The following is a 22,062-nucleotide window of genomic DNA, read 5'->3' as shown; positions in this document are numbered from 1 at the left end:
GTAATTAATCATGATCATTTGTTCTAGGATCTGGTTATAGCATATACATTCTCAGAGAATAATGAATTAGATCAACCAAGAACTGCAAAAATTGGATGGGTGCCTGAAACGGAGAGCAACTCTGCAAAAATCATGGAATACACTGTAGTAGAGTATGACTAGAACGACTTCCACAAACATTACATTAAGATTAGTTCGGTATTCAGTCATCCCACTTCCATAAACTATATCTACAATTTCTTCCGCGTTTGGTAAAATCCTATTTCATTTTTACCAAACCCTATTTCATTTTCTTACCCATATTGTTTCCAACAAAATCTTTTGTTGGTCGTGGATTTGTACTTTTCTGTTTCTCTAAGATTCAAATGGGTCTATTTGTCCTGTAAAATTCAAATAGGACTAGTTCTTTTTCAATTCACGAACTTATGTAAAATTTAATGACACTAGCTTCTCCAGTAGAAGTCAATTGCGACTAGTTCTCTTTTATTAATTATTTCCATTTGCAGCATCTTAGTTTTTTTTTTAATTCACAGACTTTTCAGTAAAATTCATATGATAATGTTTTTTTATTATTATCAATATTTACACTAGTGTTGCATTTGCAGCTTCAATGGGATAACCTGCTCCCGGAAGGCTCGACATTACATTTAAAATACTAATTACACTCCAAAATATTAAATTTCAACTCACCACATTGACAATCAAACAGATTAGTTCTTCGTCTATGTATTCAGCCATTCGACTTGCCATAAACCTTCCTAGTTAACTTGCCTAATAGCCATGAGAACTGTTTCCTGATTAGCTTTTCCACTGAGTCGGAGAAGAAGGTCCTTAAAGCTAAAAAAGCGGCCCTAGAAGAGGAAAAGGCGACTTTAGAAGCGAAAAAGGAGGCCCTAGAAGGGGAGAATGACCAACAACAAAAATTCATCACAGAGGCCAACAATCAAGTACTATATTTCATATAATTTCCCTAAAATCCAAATTCTATAAATTAGAACCAAGTATTTTTTTATCTGTATTGTGTGTGTATATATCTTAGTGGTTAGTATCATGTTCAATTGTAACTTCTAGGTTTGTTCATACCATACACAATACTAGAAGAGGAACATCAACTCAATCAACTAAGAACTGCCCAAATTGAATGGATACCAGAAACCAACAGCAACAACGCAAAAACAATGAAATACACAGTGATTGAATACAACGACAAAAAATTCCACAAGGCCTACCGCACATTTTCCACCACTACCAGGATAGACCACCAAATCCTACTTAAACCAAGACTTATCAAGCACGACAACTTGACAAACAAATGGATGTTGTTCTATGATGAGTTCACACCCATTTCAAGTTTGAAGGAACTTCAAGTGATCATGAATGGAGAAAAAGAAGATATAAGGAGTACTGTCAAAACTCATTTGAAAGCTATAGCCTTTGCACATCAAGAATGATTATAGTAGTAGGTGACCTAAATACAATCGAAAGGTATGCAATTTAAGATGGTAGGATAAAGCTCAAAGGCATGAAAAAGCCCTTATACCTCACTGATGAAAGGTTGTTCACAGATTTTAGTGATTACACCATTTTCTATACATGAACAACTTTTCATCAGTGAGGTATAAGGGCTTCTTCATGCCTTTAAGCTTTATCCTACCATCTTGAATTGCATACCCTTCAATTGTGTTTAGGTCACCTACTACTAATCATTCTTGATGTGCAAATGCTATAGCTTTCAGATGAGTTTTGATAGTACTCCTTATATTTTCTTTTTCTCCATTCATGATCACTTGAAGTTCCTTCCAACTTGAAATGGGTGTGAACTCATCATAGAACAACATCCATTTGTTTGTCAACTTGTCGTGCTTGATAAGTCTTGGTTTAAGTAGGATTTGGTGGTCTATCCTGGTAGTGGTGGAAATTGTGCGGTAGGCCTTGTGTAATTTTTTGTCATTGTATTCAATCACTGTGTATTTCTAACCTTAGGCTCGTTGACTTGAGGAACACCCTCACAGTACCAACAACAAAGAGAAACAAAGCTCCTACTGTCCTCAATATCGACAGCAGGTAATCCCCCTTGAAGCTGCCTCCAGTAAGGTTTGGACACTAATAATTACGATACTGCAAATGCAACAGTAGTGTACATATTGATGCCATACAAATTTCACTGAAAAGTTTGTGAATTAAAAAACCAGCCGCTGCAAATGGAAATATTAAAAGAGAACTAGTCCCATTTGACTTCTACCGGAGAACTATCTCGTTGAATTTTACAGGTAAGTCATGAATTGAAAATGAACTAACCCTATTTGAATTTTACAGGACAAATAGACCCATTTGAATTTTGGTGGAATAAAAAACTATGAAGCTGTTGAACGCTAATAATTAATAGAAAAGAATTTCACAGAAAAGTACAAATCCATGATCAACAAAAGATTTTCAAGCAAACAAAATGGGTAAGAAAATGACATAGGGTTTGTTGAATTAGTGTTTTACCAAAGGTGGAAGAAAGTGGAGTTGTGGGGGGACAACGATGCGGGGGCTGATGGAGTAATGGTGGTGGACGTGGCGGGGGTAGGTGCGGCGACTGGATTTCTAACATTGGAGGCGGTCCTGGCGCTGTATGGATTCTTGGTTTGGTGCTTCATTCGTCCTGTAGTGTGGTAAATTCACTGAATAGTCGCTGCCCCTTCTTGTCTGAAATCCCCTGGGTGTACTTGCTCTTGTTCCTCTCTATTGGACCCTCTTAGACAAATGGGCCCCGTCTATACTCTCTTACACTTGGGCTTTTTCTTTTTAATAAAATTGTATAATAACGTGATTATATTTTCTAGTGTACCTTGAAAAATGGGTTTGAAACATGTAGTGCATTATCTTATGTTCAAAACACATCGAAAAATCTCATTTTTACTTCACATACTTGGATCATTTTCAAAGACAATGTGAAGTGTTGAGAGCTGATGTGGTAATTTGAAGTTTTATATCAAATTTTGTATTTTTTTTTTTTACTAAACTGATAAATGTTATTTTCATATTTATACATGGCTTTAAATGGTTGTATTTATTAAAAAAAAAAAAAACTGTTGAAACAAAATTTTTGTTGGTTGAAATGTTAGTAGACTTAGGAACTCACCATTAAAATTAATTAAAAAAATTTGTGACATTGGCAAATGTCAAATTTAACTCCTAATCACAAAGGCTTCAAATTCAGGCAACATTGGAAGGTTTTTATTTATTTTTTTAATTGTCAAATACGCACGGTGATATCTCCACTTAGGATTTGACATTTTTTTATGGAGATGGTCTTAGGTATCATTCTCGCCAAGGTAAATTTGAACCAAATTTTGTAGCTAGGCGATTGTGAGGCTAGAGCCCACTTCCTAACCCTTTAGTTTGGATAATATCAAATGTATTTAAAAAAAAACATGAATATCATGTATCAAATTATGAAAGCTAGAAGCCATGTAAAAAGGGTATACAACGGCTTGCTTAAGATTTCTTCTTATAAAACATTTTGTTTATATGCACTTTTCGAGATAAAAGAGGTTTGTTTAAAAGCGTTTTTTAAATATTTCAAAGCGTTTTCGATTAAATTGAATAGAATTGTGACTTTCCAAAAACTATGGCAAAGCAGTTTTAGTTGGATAATATCAAATGTATTAAATAAATGTGAATATCTTGAACCAAATTATTAAAGTTAGAAGTCATGAAAAAATAATATACACCCCGTCGGTTGTAAGTGAGTTTCTCTTCCCAGCGAGATCCTAAAAAACATAAAAAACATTCAAGGTACAGTTCTCATCTCAACTCGAAGATTACAAAGCTATAATATGTAACCTTTTTAAGGAAGGAAAAAAAAAAAACAAAGGGCAGGAGCATTATGATTCATAAATAAAGCATAAAGAAAAGTACAAAGAATAAGAAGAAGCTTTAATTTCTAAGTAGTCTATCTTTTTTTGTCTTAATTTCTAAATCCTATGATGTCGTTCTTGTGTCCTCCAAAGTTTTAAACAAATGACCAGTTGATGAACATGAAGCAGATGCAGTGAGCGGTTTCTTCTTCATTCAGCACCTTCCATGCTACTGCTCTCTCGTACGAGATCGGCCTTCCCATGCTTGACATACATATTCCTCCTTGAAGACACATAAAACCCTGCAGCCCCCAGTATTTGAATAACGAAAAGGTTAATTAATCACCTATTTCTAAAGTACCGAAAAAGTAGTTCATCCGAATCGTTGCTGGACTTCAAAGTAGTATACCTGCTGCATTATCTGCGGGAACTCGGAGCAGAGTGTCTTCCTTCCATTGTCATCGAAAATCTTTTCCAGCATAATGTCTTGAAGTGCAATTAACGTCGTCTCAAGCATGTCCAGGCCTGCCTGGTTTCCGAATGTAAAAATTGGCATTGCCTGCATAAATCATGCAAGTAGATTATGGAAAAGGGAGGAATCAAATTGTTAAAAAAAGCATGAAGTTAAATGCTTCATAATATTATAAAAGCAAAGATGAATGGTAAGCAATTTACCTTCAAAGAGCAGCATAAGATTGCATCCGGGTGATGCCAAAGGGATTTGAGAATGGACTCGCTTCCTTCGGTTTTTAGTAGTTCTCCACCTAGATAGCACCTGAAAAGATCAAGATCAATTAAGCATATGGCATTCACTTTTGTCCAATTCTATGACGAACGATTGATGGCAGGATCCGGCAACAAGTGGTACTATCATTACCATTTTCAAAACAAATAACCAATCTCCTTTGTAAGATAAGAACTTGCACTATACGCACCTATAGCTCTGACAAATCCAACCGGCAAGTGTTTGTGCTTCGGGAGTGCCAGGTGGAGGCCGGAAACCAGCATGAGAACCAAAACGAGAAGGGGAGAGCGCCAGTGCCACCCTCTGCACTGATGCTATGATACTGCGCACATACTGCCGAGCCATGGAGGCTACATTTTCTTGGAGGTGAATTTCAAATGCAAACTGGAATGCTATTGTCATTACAGACTTTGTATTGCCAGAGTGGCCAGCATTATCACCAGAAGCTCTGCTTCCTGCGGGTCCAACTTCAAGAGCCGAGGCAAGATCAAGCGTACGGTTTGGACTGGGAGTATCCTGCACAACAATTTAAGCATATAAGATACAATCGCACAAAACATACCAAACAAAGGGGATGGAAAATGAATTCTATAATAATAAAAGTTTTATGATATATCGTATAAGATGAATGGTTACCATCCGAGAATCAAGAGGGATGATGCGGAAACCAGAAGGTAGAATTGGAGCATCATCCGAAAACGATGCATCGATGGGAGCAAATACTAGTTCAGAGCAGGTCCCAACGGCATTCTCATCCACTCCACTACACAGCTGGGGATTTGATGCAGCCAGAAACAGCAAAAATTAGTGACTATAGCCAGTAAGGATGTTAAGAACTATCAAATATGAAGAGTAAATATATACTGCAAATACTTCACCAAGAAATGTGTGGAGCATTACAGCAAGCACATTATGTTACAGATCAAATTGAAAAGAAAATATGTGTCTTTACTTGCAAGAGGAAAATGTCAGCAGCAGGCATAATCATATCCTCTCGATAGTGCCCCATGTTCTCAATCTTAATGACCTCCATGAACTGTTTACAGAAAACCAAAATATATCAGAATTCAGACGGCAATAATGCTATGCTAAAATTTAAATAAAAAAAAAGGTACTAAATTAACGATAGAATGGCCTTTTACGGTTGACTGAAAAATTCAATACCAGGTGCCTACCTCTTCGTGCTCAATTGTGTGAGCTAGGGGAAGAATAACCTGATCCCCGAAACTTCCAACTCGAGGCCCTAGCATGTTGCAGGGACCAGCTTTAACAGCAGCAGCTGAATAAGCATCAATGCTTCTGTCAGCCCACTCTGATCGGTGTTCTCGCAAGAATCTGAGAAGTATGGCTGGAGGCACATTCTGAAGGAAAAGGAAAGGATACACACAAGTCAATATCGAAATTTTGAAAACGTTTGTTTAAAGAGAGAGAGAAAAAAACCCGAAATGTAAAACAAAATCATTTGATATGTGCCTTCTTGATACTTTTCCAAGTTGCTGCTTCTTATTAGGTATTATTGCAACTTAATTTTGTTGGTAATTGTCCGAAACGCATCTAAATCCTTACTTGGAGTAACATGGATGCTTTGGCACATAAGACTGCAGTGCTCATAGATGGAACTCCATCGGTATAAAGATTTGCACTCATCATCTTGCCCGGAGACGAGTTCACAAGAAGGGTAACATCATCGACACCATCACTTTCTAGAACAGACCATCCCTCATCTGTAAACCCGTTAACTGCTTCGTTGAAACCCCTGCAATACAAAATTTGTTAGACTCCGACGAGGCGAAAGTTGATTAACCATTCTAACAAATCATAAGGGGGTGAAATTGTAACGCACTTGCTCAATCTCTGACTAAGAGCACGGAGAGCTGCAGGCCTTCTTCCCCAACCGGCGGAATTAGGCTGAGAAACTTCTTGAGATATCTGCCTCAGGTTGCGTAATGCCTGAAAGAAGAAATATGTCCACATTACAACACAAGATGTATGAAGCTTCGTCGTTTCTACGATTCTAACTTGTTTTAAACATTCTCAACTAACAAATTTTAATATCCAAACAAGATGACATCGATCTGGAGAAAACAATCTTACTGCCATAGTTGTCTTCTGAGCAAGAAGTGTTGGTGACTCATAAAGCGGGCGCAACACTTCAGGTACACTCCAAGGCTGGTTTAAGCAATCAAATTAACAAGTCAAAGTTGTGATCAATCAAGCCAAGGAAATGACATTGCTTCAATATACAAAAGCCAGACTGTTCTGCATACCTCTAAATCCATATGATCAACAATGTGAAGGATCGAGCCACCACCTTCACAAGGTCTAATTAGGTACCCGCTCGGCAGCATTTCCGCTCTCACAAAATTCTGCACTGGTGGCATGCTAGGACCATTCTGTGTGTTGTTAAGTGATCTTTCACATACCTACCAACAACAATTATAGCATAAGAACCAAACTATAAGTGCTTGAACCGGACAAAGTTACAAACAAGTAACACCAAATTATTGAGTGCTCATGTAAAAGAAACAAGGACATCTGTTACAAACTTCTAATCAAAATTGGATCGGGGGACAGTAACGTACAAGGCTTATTGTATGTTTAGTGTCACCCAAGTTCTATTTTTTATTAAAACTTCGTAACTTAGTTCCACTTGTGCAATTTCTTGACGAAAAATTAAGACATACCACGAGACTACCGTCTTCTAGAACCGATGTGTAGCGAAGCAACCAGAAGTCTCGAGCTGGTGCCAAAGTAGTGGGTGCATAGAGCTAAAGAGGCAAAAGCATTCCAGATTTTTGTTAAGCATTTCTGTTAATATTGATAGAAATGGAGATTAGAGAGGAGCTCATTGAATACCTGCATGTAAAGAAGTTCAATGGTTCCACCATTGCCAGTGGACATTACATTGAGCACATCCACAGATCGGCAGTTTCGGAACCACGAAGGCCGATCTTTGAGTATTTCAGCGACCTGTTTACATGAATAATATCATTGATTAACACTTAATTACCAAAGATTAGTACTTTTAATTTAGCAGACCAATTAGAGAAGACGACGAACTTACTCTTGTAGGGTCTAGACCTACAAGGCCGCATGCACGTGCTGCCACACCAGTGCAACCGTGAGAAATTGCAACGATTCCAATGGAATCCGGACCAGGCTGTGCGGTTCAAAACACACACAAAGTACATAATCAGCAATGGCATTTAGGACCCAACAAACAAAAAGAATAATTGAAATTACTTCCTAAATTCTTTAGGAAAATGTGCATGACTAGAAATGGTTATAAACTTTTAATAAATAAAAAAAATAGAAGAATACTAAACAGAATAAAGGTCTATTTATAAATGGTTTATAGTTTGTTTTGGGTTCTCATTATTATTTTTATTGAAAATGTAGAGCTGGTTCAATTTGTGTTGATGTATATCTTCTTTATTCAATTTTATTCGCTTTGAAAAATAATTTTTACACACTCATTTCTCTTTCATCCTGCATTTTTATGCGTATTGATTATTCAACAACAACGTGCATAAAAAATATATAAATGTGCAAAAATCACTTCTCCTTTGCATTAGATAAACAGAGAACTTTAAAAACCTACCTACACCTTTATCAAAAAATTATGTGGCATAAAAGAATGCAAACAATATCCTTCTATTGCCTTGGGTGAAGCAAAAATAAGAAGGATGGGGGACCCAAAAGTGGAAAAGCAAAGATTAGCGTGTCCAAAAATTTTGCGATAACGACATGGTTTGGAGGACTTTTTTGATGCTTTGAAATATTCGATACTTTGGATGGTATTTTGAGGTATAAAGATCGAAAATTTGCAAATAATCCCACGTGGGTTTTGTTCCAATTGATAAAATTAGAGATGAGAAAGAGAGAGAGAGAGAGAGAGAGAGAGAGATTGCAGATAAGAGAAATACCAGATGTTACGTAGTATTAAAGATTTTTCATAGAAGCTTAGCAAAGTTTGATGAAATTGTACTGAGAATCAAAAAAGATGTTGAGAGAGAGACCTTCATCCCAGGCAATTGGACCCACTCCACAGCAGTTCCAGTGGCCTTTGATAAAAACTCTGCTAAAGTTTCCTCTGCAATGGACAGAAGTCTAAAAAACACACAAAAGAAAGAAAGAACGAACAATCAAAATCTGATATATTCTCTTCTCTCAGCGGTCCAAAGCAAAAGCATAAATATAAAAATAAAAATAAAATGAAAAGGACGTAACAAACAAGAAGAATAAAATCATGAAATGGTGTTGAACACTGACCCTGCAGGGCTGGCATCCCTTGGTGGTGGATGCTGCTGTGCAGTCAAATGGTGTTGACCGCTCGTCACGACCGACTCACAACTCGTGTCTGTCGTTGCCAGAGTTGCCTGCAAATCCAACCACATAAAAAAAAATTAAAAAATTAAAAAGAAACTCAAAACCCCAATGCATTAGTAATGAGAATAATATAAGTTTGAATTCCCATTTATTGGAATTATGAGAAGAATAATTTTGATCCACCAAATTGAGCCCATAAAAGCTGGTTTCCCTTCTCAATTCAAAACAACTAAAAGTTCAATGATTTTTGCGTTCTTATTTTCTTCGTTGGTGTTTTCATTTAGTTACAACTTTAATATCGAGTGATTTAACGAGAATCAATAGACAAAAATTAAAGAAATATTATGTATGAAAAAAATACTACATGTGATTTTAAGACTCAATTTTTAATCTTTTGCCCGTAGATTAAGAAAGGCTAAAAATTATCTATTTGAAGTTCAGTGACTAGAAGAGGAGTGTCAAAATCGCCACTTTCTTCTCGCTTTCTCCATTTGTGTAAGAAAAGATGAAATTTTTTCATTGAATGTTGTAAAGGATGGAGGTGAATGGTTTTACATTTTGTGTGTGCTGGCGGAAATAGCTGTTCTCATAGACCAGCTGAGACACCTGCTTCTGCAACCGATCATTCTCCTCCATCAGAAGCTTATTCATCGCCGTCAGCTTTCTGTTCACAGTCTGCAATCTCGACGCCTCCTTCCGCTGCTTCTCTCTGCATCTGCTCATCAAACACAACCACCCAAAAAAAATTTCAAAAAGAGGGATCCAACCAATTGAGAAATTTGACTGCTTGATGAACAGAAAAGATATATATATTTTTTTTACCTGCGGTTTTGGAACCAAACTTTGATCTGCTTCGGCTCGATGTTGGAGAGGATAGGGCACTCGCGGATGAGCTGCTGGCGGCGCATGGAGCTCGGCTTCGGGCACTCATGGTACAACCGCTCTAAAGCTTCCACTTGCTCCGGCGTGTACCTTACGTACTTGCCATTGTCCATCTGCATCTTCATCCCACCATCTTTGCAGGAAGACGTCACAGCCATCATGACAAGGCCTCCTCACTATATAACACCAAAGTCACAAAATTTACATATGTTTATATGGATCTATAAGCACAGCAACCATACGTCGCGATTTTGGTACTCCTGTACGTTTACGCTGCACTTTGAATATAATTTTTTCTGTAATTCGCGGCGGAATGCATGAGACTAAAAGATGAGTGTTAAAATCACTAGCGGAATCATAAAGGAAGAACAGATAATTGAAGATTTTTGAGAAAAACCAACTTACAGTTTTGGATTTGCTAGGAAGGTTTCGTTGATGGCCGGAAGCTGGAGAGATGATTATTGTGTTTTTGTTGTTTCATTCATGCTCAGAGTTGTTGAGAAGTGGATGTGCTTTTGTTTTTGTTTTTTCAATCCCAAACTGTGCTGTATGTGTAAATAAGAAACCAAAAAATTGTAGGAATAGGTTTTTAAGACGAGAAAAACCCCATAATTCCAGACAGAAGAGGAATAAAAGCGACCATCTCTCTCTCTCTCTCTCTCTCTCTCGTTTTCTGTTGCTTTTGCTGCTACTGTTGCTTCTGCTTTTTATTGCGGAACTGGTTTGTTTGGGCACTTTCCGACACTTAAACTCTCTCTTACCGACTGTCCTCTCTCTCTCAGAGTTTTCTGCATCAATACACACTTTGAAGTACATGCCATATGCCACACGGTCAGTTGATTCGAATTTACACTCCAACAATCTTCATGCGAAAATGAGGTATGCTTGGAACCAATTTTTTAAACTAAATTTGCAAATTAAATTATATGTTACTAATAAAAAATAAACACGTTAATTAATACCTTAAATAATATTCTCATTATCAACAATCGTATCATTTAATTTATAAAATTTGATTTACCTAACATTATCCGAAAAGTTAGTAGGGTATAAAAAAAAAAAAAAAAAAGGTTGCATGTGAAAACAAAGACAAAATCATGAGGGCTTTAGCATGCGGCCTCATTATCTCATGCCATCACACCTTATACAAATATATACACACACACACACACACACATATACAAACATATATACATGCAACTTTTATAAGGATTGTTTGGCTGTCAAGCAATATTGGATGTTGTCGTATGGTGGTTTAATTATTTTGGGTCTGTCTGATCTCATGCACAAGTGTCCAACTGGTTGCTTTATATTTAGAAAACAAATTATACATGTTTGATTAATCAACCTCCTTTAAGAGACTAAAATGTAAAAAATAAAATAAAAAATAAAATAAAAAAATAAAAAAAAAGATATTTAAAAAAGTCTATACATAAAACTGTACATTAAAATATAGAATTGATCTCTGAATTTTCACTTTAGTTTAGATTTCATTCATGAACTAAAAATCTGTTAGTTAAGGTCCTTGAATTTAGAAAAACGTGCACCATTGGTCCTTGTTGTTAACATCCATAAAAAAAACTGTGTATTTGATGATGTGTCACATGTATGGGCCCCATATATCTAATTTTATGATTCTATGTGAACAATTTAAGGCTAACTATATGTTAAGGACTGTTATATTAAAAATAAATGCATATAATAGGGGAAAGTAGGGAAGAACTATATCAGATTAGCCACATCATCAAACTGAGCTTTAGACAGAAGTTAACAGAAAGAACTAATAGTGCACGGTTGTTAAATTCAAGGACCTTAACTAACGGATTTTTAGTTCATAGATAAATTTTAAAATAAGGTGAAAGTTCAGGAACCGAATCCATATTTTACTCTAAAATTATATAATGAGTTACTTAATTTAGTGTCGTGGTGCCTAGTAGCTGAAAATTAGTCCGAAGCATTTTCTCTACCGACTAGTCTAAACTGAATACAGAATATTCATCCTTACATGGTGACAATGTAGTTCCACAATCGTATTACATGTGCCCTTTCTTTATAGACATGTCTGTTTAGTTGATTAAATAAGCAAGGAAACACGTTTTCATCCCACTTAATATTACTAATCCACTAATCAAGCAATAACCCAAATGTTACTCTATTGTTTTTCCAAATCATATACAGCAACTTTATTTGAAGATATTGTAATCACTCCATTATCGGTCAAAATAAGATTAATTCTTCCATGCTTACCCATCAATTAGTCATTATAGTTAACTAACCTGAAGAAATTTTGATACTAAAAATTCAATTAATCAAACTCTAGAAAGGGGTACTGAACGTGTTTTTATTTTCCTACTTGTCAACCAGATTGTCTTTCAATATACAAAAAATGCAGTTGCGAACTAAGTCAGTTAGCTATAAAAAAAACGTACATGTAATGAACGTACAATACACCTTGCTACCCATAACATGTTCTATACTAAATGTTTTCTTATAAACCAATTGTCTAATTTGCAAAAAAGAATATCGAACTAAAGTGCAAGGTGATTAGCACACTAGCTAATCACCTTACGCGTATATTTTCTGATAATGCAACAGTGTAATTTGCAGAGAAGAGGATTGAACTAAAGTGCAAGGTGATCAGCGCGCTAGCCAATCTAGCTACAAAATCTATATCTTAATGAGTCATATGCTATGACAAGTCACAGTTGGGTTGAATTTTGAAGATCCATAGTCGTCCTAGGTAAAAGACTAACCATACCACGTTCTTAGGACCGCTTCATAGTCTTCACAAAAGAATACAGTACTTTCTTCCACCATAATTCAACTTTACCGGACGCAAGTCAATACCATTTGCCAAATTTTGACAAGTCAATGTGGCATGGTCCTCTCTCATCTGCCCACCATCGATTTTTCAAACCTCCCACATTCTCCGCTCCTCAAAGTTGGCCGTCACTAAAAAGAAGGAAAGAAATAAATAAATTTGATTGGTCGAAATCAGAAATTAATGGCAGACCAACCTAGGTGGTGTTTGATTATATAATGCTCCAAATCTTAAGATACACTTAAAAATTCAATTATAATCTAATTTCTTTTCCCCTTAATGATATTCACTTTTTTGCCCCTTTGTTTAAAACTTTATAGGGTCTTTACAAATAAGTCCTCCGTTTAATAATAATGAACACGTTAAACACTATTTTGAGTACAATAATTTTATTTCGACTCACAAAACTTATGCATTTTTTCAACATGCTCAATTAGAGGTGTGACCTTCTATTTATGTAAAATTCACTTATATTAGAAATTGTGTCAAAAAATTATACATTTTATGAGTCTGAATAACAGCGTCCTTTTGAATAAGGTCAAAATTCTTAATTTCAGCTGTGATTGAACTGAACATTAATAGTTGATAAGTGATAAATATTTTCTTTAAATCGGTTACAGAACTAAGCACTAACAGTTGTTAAGGAGACTACACTGAGGTGCGTTTGTTTGGCTTCACTTCCTCTAGAATGGACTATTTGTTAGTGTAGTCTCATGCTCCCCCCCCCCCCCAAAACAAAAAACAAAAATTAGAGGACTAGCTAAGATCGTTGTCCTCGTCATGATTGCTCGCCTCGTTCCCCTTGTCCTGCTTGTCCTACTCTTTCGATCAGAACGACTGCCTTATTCGTGTCTACGCCAATGGGATCTACGATTTGTTCCATTTCGACCACGCTCGCTCGCTCGAGCTGGCCAAGAAATCGTCATTCTCTCTCTCTCTCTCTCTCTCTCTCTCTCTCTCTCACTCATCATTCACAAATTGCCATTTGTTGCTTGATTCTGTGTTTTTCTTCGCTTTTGAAATTTGGGTTGCATTTATTTCTGACCATTACGTTTTTTTTTCCATAGCTTTTTGTGTTATTTGTGATCTGGGTATCTTTTATTTGGATGTGATTTTTTGCTTATGTTGTGAGTTGCTTGTTCTTCAATGATTTCCCCTTCTCGGTATTTTGCGATTTAGGATTTAATTGTGAGTTAACTAATATATGACGTTGGATATTTATTGTGAGTTAATTATGATTTCCCCTTATGCCCGATTTGTTGCTGCATGGAGCATAATTACTAGTTTGAATGTTTCAATTGCGTATTTTTAGTGTCAATTGGATGAGATAATATGAACTACCATTTAGGAATGGGTCTTACATTCAGGAAGCTTCTCTGCAATTAGTGACATTCACGATGCGTGCTTAGCATTGGATGGTACTGCTCACTGATTGGTTTGCAATTAGTTTTTATCTTTGTTTTGGAATTGGTCGATTCTTAATCCTTGTTGACCTATACTCGGTCGAATGATGAGCTAAATCAAAATTGAGTTCGTTTGTCCTCTATATTGAGTAGGGAGGTTGTTTCTGTAAGTTGTTGTTCATTATCTTACTTCTTAGTCTGACATTGTACCCAAATGCTTCACAAACGCACTCAAAGATTTTAGCTTTAATCCCAAGATTTAATCTATCGTAAAAGGGAAGGAGGCATGCAACATCAGTAGCCTAACACAAAAGAAAATTAAAACAGAGGGCCCTAAAAATTATTTGTTATACTATATGTCAACGGTGTGTGACTGAAGCATGTGGGCTGGTAAAAGTGATGGCATTACCCCCGCCATTCCCGGTGGTAGGATAGAGAAGCGTGCCCCAAAATGTGAATTTTTTTTTTTTTTAAAGAAATTGTTATTAGGAATTTAAAAATTTTATTTGACAAGCTCCAAACTCTACATAATTAGAACGAAAAATATGTTTATGAGGAACGTAGAATGAAAATTTTGAAATGTTAATAACAATTTTTTTTTTTTATTACTTATTAAAACTTTTTTATTGGTAAAAATTTTGAGCATGTTGCAGGTCGACAAGTGTCGTTTAGTGGGTAGAGTGTGATCCACGCCGGCAGTCCATGTCTGGGTGTGGTCCACACGTGTGGGCCCAAAAGGATGTGGCCCCCGCACGCGTGATGACTCCTCCGCTCAGCTTTACAACGTGCTCCTCCTTGCCGACCCCCTCATGTTTACCGTTTTCCATACCGTGTCAATTTATTTAGTTTGTATAGGTTGTAAAAGTGATGTGCTATCATCAAATTTACATTACAAAACAGAGAGAATTTTAAGGGAATTCTTTTAAAGTGAGATTATTTATGAATTTTTTGTCGCTTCACATTTTAACGTTAATTTTTATGATAATAATATTAAACATTGTGTCAAAAACACGAGGTGACAGAAAATTCACAGAGAATCCCACTTTTAAGATAGTTTCAATAGCATTCTCTTACAAAACGAGTTACTATAATGCCGGGCACACAATGTTGTTATCGTTATTGTTTAATATGTAATTTGGCTTCTGTATCTTTTCTATTTTATTAATAAAATTCTATCATTTCTTTTTAAAAAAAGTATGTAATATACAAACGTCAATAATTGCTAATAACACATGTAATTGACGATAACATTGCAAAATCTTAAATATTTCTAACATGTAAGATACTAATAAAACGAGCGAAGAATTAGAAAAGAATGAGGCTAGAGATTGCTAGGGCTAAATTTCGGTTAAGAAAGAAAGGGAACTCCACAAAATCAAGGGAGGATAGGCTCCATGTAGGGTTGAGATATGGAGGAAATACAAGATGACATGTTTCGGTAAGGAGGGGGATATCGTTAACGACAAAAGATGGGTAATAGGGAGGTTGCGTGAGAGTTTTGGAGAAAGGAAAAGAAATTATGGCATGTCTATTTACTTTGAACGAAAAAGGTTATGAATCGAAGAATGGAGTAAAGAATGGGGATGAGATCAACAAGAAGTTTATATGATTCATGATTTTCAAGATTTCAATTACAATTTTTCATGCATGTTTCGATTCTACGTGTCAGAATTCATGTTTTAATAAACGGAAGTAAAGAATCAAAACGACCTTATAAGATTAGGTCCACAAACTTAATATAGTGTTGGCATATATAGTAACTTATGAAGTTGACAAATAGGGAAAAAAAACATGTACCATATGTTGAGAATGAGTCACCAATTGATGGGAGGATGGACCTTACATGAGCTTATAAGAGGTTGGGCTATTCTCAATATTGTCAATTGGTTTTATGATGGAACCTTAACTTTTTTCATGGTATCAGAGCAGGTTGTCCCACGTGTGAAGCCAAACGGCCACACGCGCTCCACGTCACCCCGTTGTGTTGTCCACGTGTTAGATTTGAAAATTCGCCACACATGAGGTGGCTTGTTGAGAATGAGTCTCACATAAATTGAATGAGAGACCTTACATGGGCTTATAAGATGTTGGACTACTTTTCATATTCTCAATTGGTTTTATGATAGAACTTCAATTTTCTTTACTATAAAATTACTAAAAAAACTACGAAGATTTGGTTGATTCGGTTCGATTTAAGTTTTGAATTTATACTACATTAGCAACTAGTTCCAATCTTTTTGAGATTTGAAATTGAATAACAATAGGTGCGTAGTATCCCTCGTAAAATGAATTAATATACATGAAATCCATGGGTGCTTTGGTTGGACCACAAACAAACACATGCAATTTGGAGTTGCTTAGAAGCAGCGGCGCTAGGGCGGACATAGGGAAGTGGATATATAAAAATAGAGTCACGGGACCACCGTGAATAGAACTAGTGTCGCCATCTTTCGGTGGTGGTGCTGTCAGAGAGAGAGAGGCAGAATGACATTCTCTTCTGCTCTTTTGTATTCTCTTCGGGATGCGTTATTTTATGCTTTTACTTTCGTTTCGTCAACGTAACGGACTTGCTTTACACTCACTCACTGCACTCTTTTATCTCAATCTTCGTCTCCTTTTACTGTGACACGTACTGGTTGATTCATGATTTGGAACGTTGGGGGTCTTAGTGTTAAAGTTTAAAGTTTTTTTAAGCGGGAAGTGTGAAAAAAAAAAATTCAGTTTATTCACAGAAATATTTTGTTAAAAACTTGGTTGATTTGTTATCTTCAACCGAACCATGTTACGGACATATCAAGAGATATCGACGCATATCAAAGCAATCTAATAATTTATATCGTGTTTAGTAGACATTACACCAAACACTTAGTGAGTAAATGAGAGACCCATACCAAACATTCGAAAGGCCTTTTGAAGTCCTTCACATTTATATTTTTTGAATTCCGAATGAATCATTTGATCTATATGTACATCCATCATTAGTGACACGACGGATCCCTATCTCCTTGTCCTCATTAATTTTGCATTTGGCGAGATTTATTGTGGTTGGAGTAATTGTTGGCCGGCTGTCGCCGCCGTGGACGGTGGACCCCAATTTATTAGCGCCCATTTTACTCTTAGGGATAATAATCTAGTATTGCAAGTGCAAAGCATCTTTTAGTTGCTCAAATCATTTACTGTTTTGCTTGCCCATTTCTGGTACTAATTAATTCCCATCACAAATGTCATCACTCACTTCTTTGTTAATCGTGCCTCCCGCTTTTACAGCTCAATCTGCCAACCAAATTTTTTACTAGCCTTTTTTTTTTTTTTTAATTGTTAATAGAAAGAAATGTTACCTACCCACTTCATGTTTAAAGATAAATGAACGTGACGGATAAAATCTCTTATTTACTTGTTAGAAGTAACAATGAGAGATGAATCGACGATCGTATATAATGTGTGCAAGCGCTAAGACGATAATGTCAGATCTTTCAGCTCCAACAAACATGCATCATGCATGGGGGTATGCATTGCGCATGCACATGATAGAACTAAGTTGAAAAACAGTCTAATCAATGTATGATATACATTATTGTTAAATAAAGGGACTCGTGATACATTGGTCTTGATTTCTTTTTGCTTTGTCGCCTCTATAATTTGAGTGTCACATACATTAATAGGATGAAAATGAAAAAGAGATAATTCATTAGTAACTTAAAAAATAAACGGTTTAAATTATTTTTTGATATTGAATATAATAAGAATGAAATTCGAAGAAGTAGAAAGAAAATGTCGGTACTCAGTAGCACCACCATTGAAGAAAGGCACGCGAAGCAGATGGATGAATATTTACGAAGAAATTATATTAGTATTAAATGAGGGAAGCAAGTAGGAAGGGTACATCGCGAAACACAAGTTAATGGAAGTGAGAAAGCTTGAATAGTGCCGGGCTAGGCGTGCCTGCGAGGAGCCGACAACCAAATGGGAGATGAGATTGAGAGGAGAGGAGATGGATTGGTGGGAACCACAAGGCGGATAGATTGGGACCCACCCGGATCGTGATGAGAATTTGATATACTCATCTGCGCTCTCTCAAGAGAAATTATTCATTGTGATCGGAATACGAGTGGTACATCATATATTTTTATATAAGTAGTGAAATTTTTTATTTTTTAAGTTATTAATTTTTTAATACACATATCGCACAATTTGTATTGTGACACGTAATGTAACACTTCGTGTTTTGGTCACATTGAAAATCCTCTCTCACATCATAAATCACAAACAAATGGTAGAATATTCGGCGGCGCCACTTTAAATGGATTGGCCGCTACGCCCATTCTCGGTTTACCGTTTTCCCACCGCATTTAAACTAGTAGGCGCCTGGACGGCCCCACTATAACTCTAACTGGTATTTTGTTAATGTTTCTTTTATTTCTCCTACCATAACAACAAACTATCATATTCGTGTTTTTCAAAATTTTTTTTTTTTGTGCAAAATATATTATAATTCATTTTTAAAAATTTGTAATCAATGATTTAAGATCTAAATTGAAAAAGAAAAAAAAAAGAAAGAAAATGATACGATCGGTACTTTGATAACTATTCTCCTTAAGGATAATCGGTATAAAAATAGCGACTGATTTCCCAAAAAGTCGCTATCTTCATACCGATCCCTCCCTTTTCAATTTTTTATTTTATTTTATTTTGTTAATGTTTCTTTTATTTCTCTTACCATAACAACAAACTATCATATTCGTGTTTTTCAAAATATATTTTTTTTTGTGAAAAATAAATTATAATTCATTTATAAAAATTTGTAATCAATGATTTAAGACCTAAATTGAAAAAGAAAAAAAAAAAAAAACGATACGATCGGTACTTTGATAACTATTCCCCAACAGGATAATCGCTAAAAAAATAGCGACTGATATCGCAAAAGGTCGCTATTTTCATACCGATCTCTCCCTTTTCAATTTTTTATTTTATTTTATTTTGTTAATGTTTCTTTTATTTCTCTTACCATAACAACAAACTATCATATTCGTGTTTTTCAAAATATATTTTTTTTGTGCAAAATATATTATAATTCATTTTTAAAAATTTGTAATCAATGATTTAAGACCTAAATTGAAAAAGAAAAAAAGAAAAAAAAAAAACGATACGATTGGTACTTTGATAACTATTCCCCTTAAAAATAATCGCTAAAAAGATAGCGACTGCTATCCAAAAAGTCGCTATCTACATACCGATCCCTCCCTTTTCAATTTTTTTTTAATTTTATTTTGTTAATGTTTCTTTTATTTCTCTTACCATAACAACAAACTATCATATTCGTGTTTTTCAAAATATATTTTTTTTGTGCATAATATATTATAATTCATTTTTAAAAATTTGTAATCAATGATTTAAGACCTAAATTGAAAAAGAAAAAAAAGAAAAAAAAAAGAAAACGATACGATCGGTACTTTGATAACTATTCTTCTTGAGGATAATCGCTAAAAAAATAGCGACTGATTTCGCAAAACGTCGCTAACCTCATACCGATCCCTCCCTTTTCAATTTTTTATTTTATTTTATTTTGTTAATGTTTCTTTTATTTCTCTTACCATAACAACAAACTATCATATTCGTGTTTTTCAAAATATATTTTTTTTTTGCAAAATAAATTATAATTCATTTATAAAAATTTGTAATCAATGATTTAAGACCTAAATTGAAAAAGAAAAAAAAAGAAAACGATACGATCGGTACTTTGATAACTATTCCCCTTCAGGATAATAGCTAAAAAAATAGCGACTAATATCGCAAAAGGTCGCTATTTTCATACCGATCCCTCCCTTTTCAAATTTTTATTTTATTTTATTTTGTTAATGTTTCTTTTATTTCTCTTACCATAACAACAAACTATCATATTCGTGTTTTTCGAAATATATTTTTTTTTTGCAAAATAAATTATAATTCATTTATAAAAATTTGTAATCATTGCTTTAAGACCTAAATTGAAAAAGAAAAAAAAAGAAAAAAAAAAAAAAAAACGATACGATCGGTACTTTGATAACGATTCAGCTTCCAGATAATCGCTAAAAAGATAGCGACTGATGTCGCAAAAGGTCGCTATTTTCATACCGATCCCTTCCTTTTCAAATTTTTATTTTATTTTATTTTGTTAATGTTTCTTTTATTTCTCTTACCATAACAACAAACTATCATATTCGTGTTTTTCAAAATATATCTTTTTTTGTGCAAAATATATTATAATTCATTTTTAAAAATTTGTAATCAATGATTTAAGACCTAAATTGAAAAAGAAAAAAAAAGAAAAAAAAATAAGAAAATGATACGATCGGTACTTTGATAACTATTCTCCTTAAGGATAATCGCTAAAAAGATAGCGACTGATTTTGCAAAAAGTCGTTATCTTCATACGGATCCCTCCCTTTTCAATTTTTTATTTTATTGTATTTTGTTAATGTTTTTTTTATTTCTCTTACCATAACAACAAACTATCATATTCGTGTTTTTCAAAATATATTTTTTTTGAGCAAAATATATTATAATTCATTTTTAAAAATTTGTAATCAATGATTTAAGACCTAAATTGAAAAAGAAAAAAAAAGAAAAAAAAAAGAAAACGATACGATCGGTACTTTGATAACTATTCTCCTTAAGGATAATCGGTATAAAAATAGCGACTGATTTCGCAAAAAAGTCGCTATCTTCATACCGATCCCTCCCTTTTCAATTTTTTTTTAATTTTATTTTGTTAATGTTTCTTTTATTTCTCTTACCATAATAACAAACTATCATATTCGTGTTTTTCAAAATATATTTTTTTTGTGCAAAATATATTATAATTCATTTTTAAAAATTTGTAATCAATGATTTAAGACCTAAATTGAAAAAGAAAAAGAAAAAAGAAAATGATACGATCGGTACTTTGATAACTATTCTCCTTAAGGATAATCGCTAAAAAATAAGCGACTGATTTTGCAAAAAGTCGTTATCTTCATACGGATCCCTCCCTTTTCAATTTTTTATTTTATTTTATTTTGTTAATGTTTTTTTTATTTCTCTTACCATAACAACAAACTATCATATTCGTGTTTTTCAAAATATATTTTTTTGTGCAAAATATATTATAATTCATTTTTAAAAATTTGTAATCAATGATTTAAGACCTAAATTGAAAAAGAAAAAAAAAGAAAAAAAAAAGAAAATCATACGATCGATACTTTGATAACTATTCTCCTTAAGGATAATCGCTAAAAAAATAGCGACTGATTTCGCAAAAAGTCGCTATCTTCATACCGATCCCTCCCTTTTCAATTTTTTTTTAATTTTATTTTGTTAATGTTTCTTTTATTTCTCTTACCATAACAACAAACTATCATATTCGTGTTTTTCAAAATATATTTTTTTTGTGCAAAATATATTATAATTCATTTTTTAAAATTTGTAATCAATGATTTAAGACCTAAATTGAAAAAGAAAAAAAAAAAAAAAATCATACGATCGGTACTTTGATAACTATTCTCCTTAAGGAATCGCTAAAAAATTAGGCCCAAAGTGCTTGAACGTAATGGTTTAGGCCCAACCCACCCTCATCTCTGTAAAAGTTTTGGGTGGACGGATAACCAGACACAAAAGTTAGGTACGACCGGATGCTCTTAACCGCTTCAGCTACAAGCATTCACATGACTCCATAAGGTTAAATATCTATGATGTATGTGTCACAAATCAACCATTTCTCCCAACTTTTTACAAAATACAGGAGTTATGACAAGTATTGAAATTCTCCGCCAAAAATTTTCGCTTCTACAATCTGCCTAATTAGTTCAAGATGCAAAAGTTATGAGGATTCCGAAACATTCATGGCGTAATTACCAAACTAGATTGGAGTGTGGAATTGCACTTTTCCCGAAGCATTCCAACGTTTACTAAGATCCATGGAATGAGAAAAAATGTGGAATTAAGGCTTAATATTTCGGAACAGAGTTGAATTAATGCTTGGTTATGTAATAAATGTACATTTAACACCGAATCAAGCAGAAA

The 22,062-nt window shown here is 34.5% G+C and overlaps 1 protein-coding gene and 1 long non-coding RNA gene across 3 annotated transcripts; both read right to left on the bottom strand.

The window, feature by feature from the left end:
* Positions 1–44: 44 nt before the first annotated feature.
* Positions 45–2,684, bottom strand: LOC137727987 (uncharacterized). Its single transcript, XR_015956763.1, has 2 exons — positions 2,491–2,684; positions 45–851 (listed from the first exon to the last, which is right to left on the bottom strand). It is a non-coding gene; the product is annotated as an uncharacterized LOC137727987 (long non-coding RNA).
* A 974-nt stretch (positions 2,685–3,658) lies between these two features.
* On the bottom strand, positions 3,659–10,925 carry HB-8 (homeobox-leucine zipper protein ATHB-8). Of its 2 annotated transcripts, none has more exons than XM_068482268.2 (19): positions 10,207–10,925; positions 9,742–9,977; positions 9,475–9,634; positions 8,863–8,969; positions 8,610–8,700; positions 7,655–7,750; positions 7,447–7,560; positions 7,275–7,358; positions 6,858–7,013; positions 6,685–6,759; positions 6,434–6,540; positions 6,157–6,346; positions 5,766–5,951; positions 5,543–5,626; positions 5,227–5,361; positions 4,781–5,106; positions 4,521–4,620; positions 4,255–4,404; positions 3,659–4,147 (listed from the first exon to the last, which is right to left on the bottom strand). In XM_068482268.2, the coding sequence occupies exons 2-19, from the start codon at positions 9,960–9,962 to the stop codon at positions 4,001–4,003; spliced, it is 2,529 nt and encodes an 842-aa protein (XP_068338369.2). In that variant the 5' UTR covers positions 9,963–9,977; positions 10,207–10,925; the 3' UTR covers positions 3,659–4,000. The 2 variants fall into 2 exon arrangements, with proteins under 2 accessions (XP_068338369.2, XP_088542000.1); XM_088685874.1 differs by having other exon boundaries at positions 9,742–10,124; positions 10,207–10,593.
* Between the last annotated feature and the right edge of the window lie 11,137 nt (positions 10,926–22,062).

This window comes from Pyrus communis, chromosome 15 (assembly GCF_041283825.1).
Source record: "Pyrus communis isolate YQ-2024b chromosome 15, ASM4128382v1, whole genome shotgun sequence".
Lineage (NCBI taxonomy): Eukaryota > Viridiplantae > Streptophyta > Magnoliopsida > Rosales > Rosaceae > Pyrus > Pyrus communis.
The sequence above is the reverse complement of the archived record's forward strand: the minus strand, read 5'-3'. Positions and strand labels throughout refer to the sequence as shown.

Excerpts from the sequence above, each read along its gene's own strand:
- HB-8 (XM_068482268.2), bottom strand. The coding sequence starts at position 9,962 with ATGATGGCTGTGACGTCTTCCTGCAAAGATGGTGGGATGAAGATGCAG. Across the intron at positions 9,635-9,741 it reads GTTTGGTTCCAAAACCGCAG|ATGCAGAGAGAAGCAGCGGA; the intron begins GTAAAAAAAATA and ends TTTGATGAGCAG. Across the intron at positions 7,359-7,446 it reads TTGAACTTCTTTACATGCAG|CTCTATGCACCCACTACTTT; the intron begins GTATTCAATGAG and ends TTGCCTCTTTAG.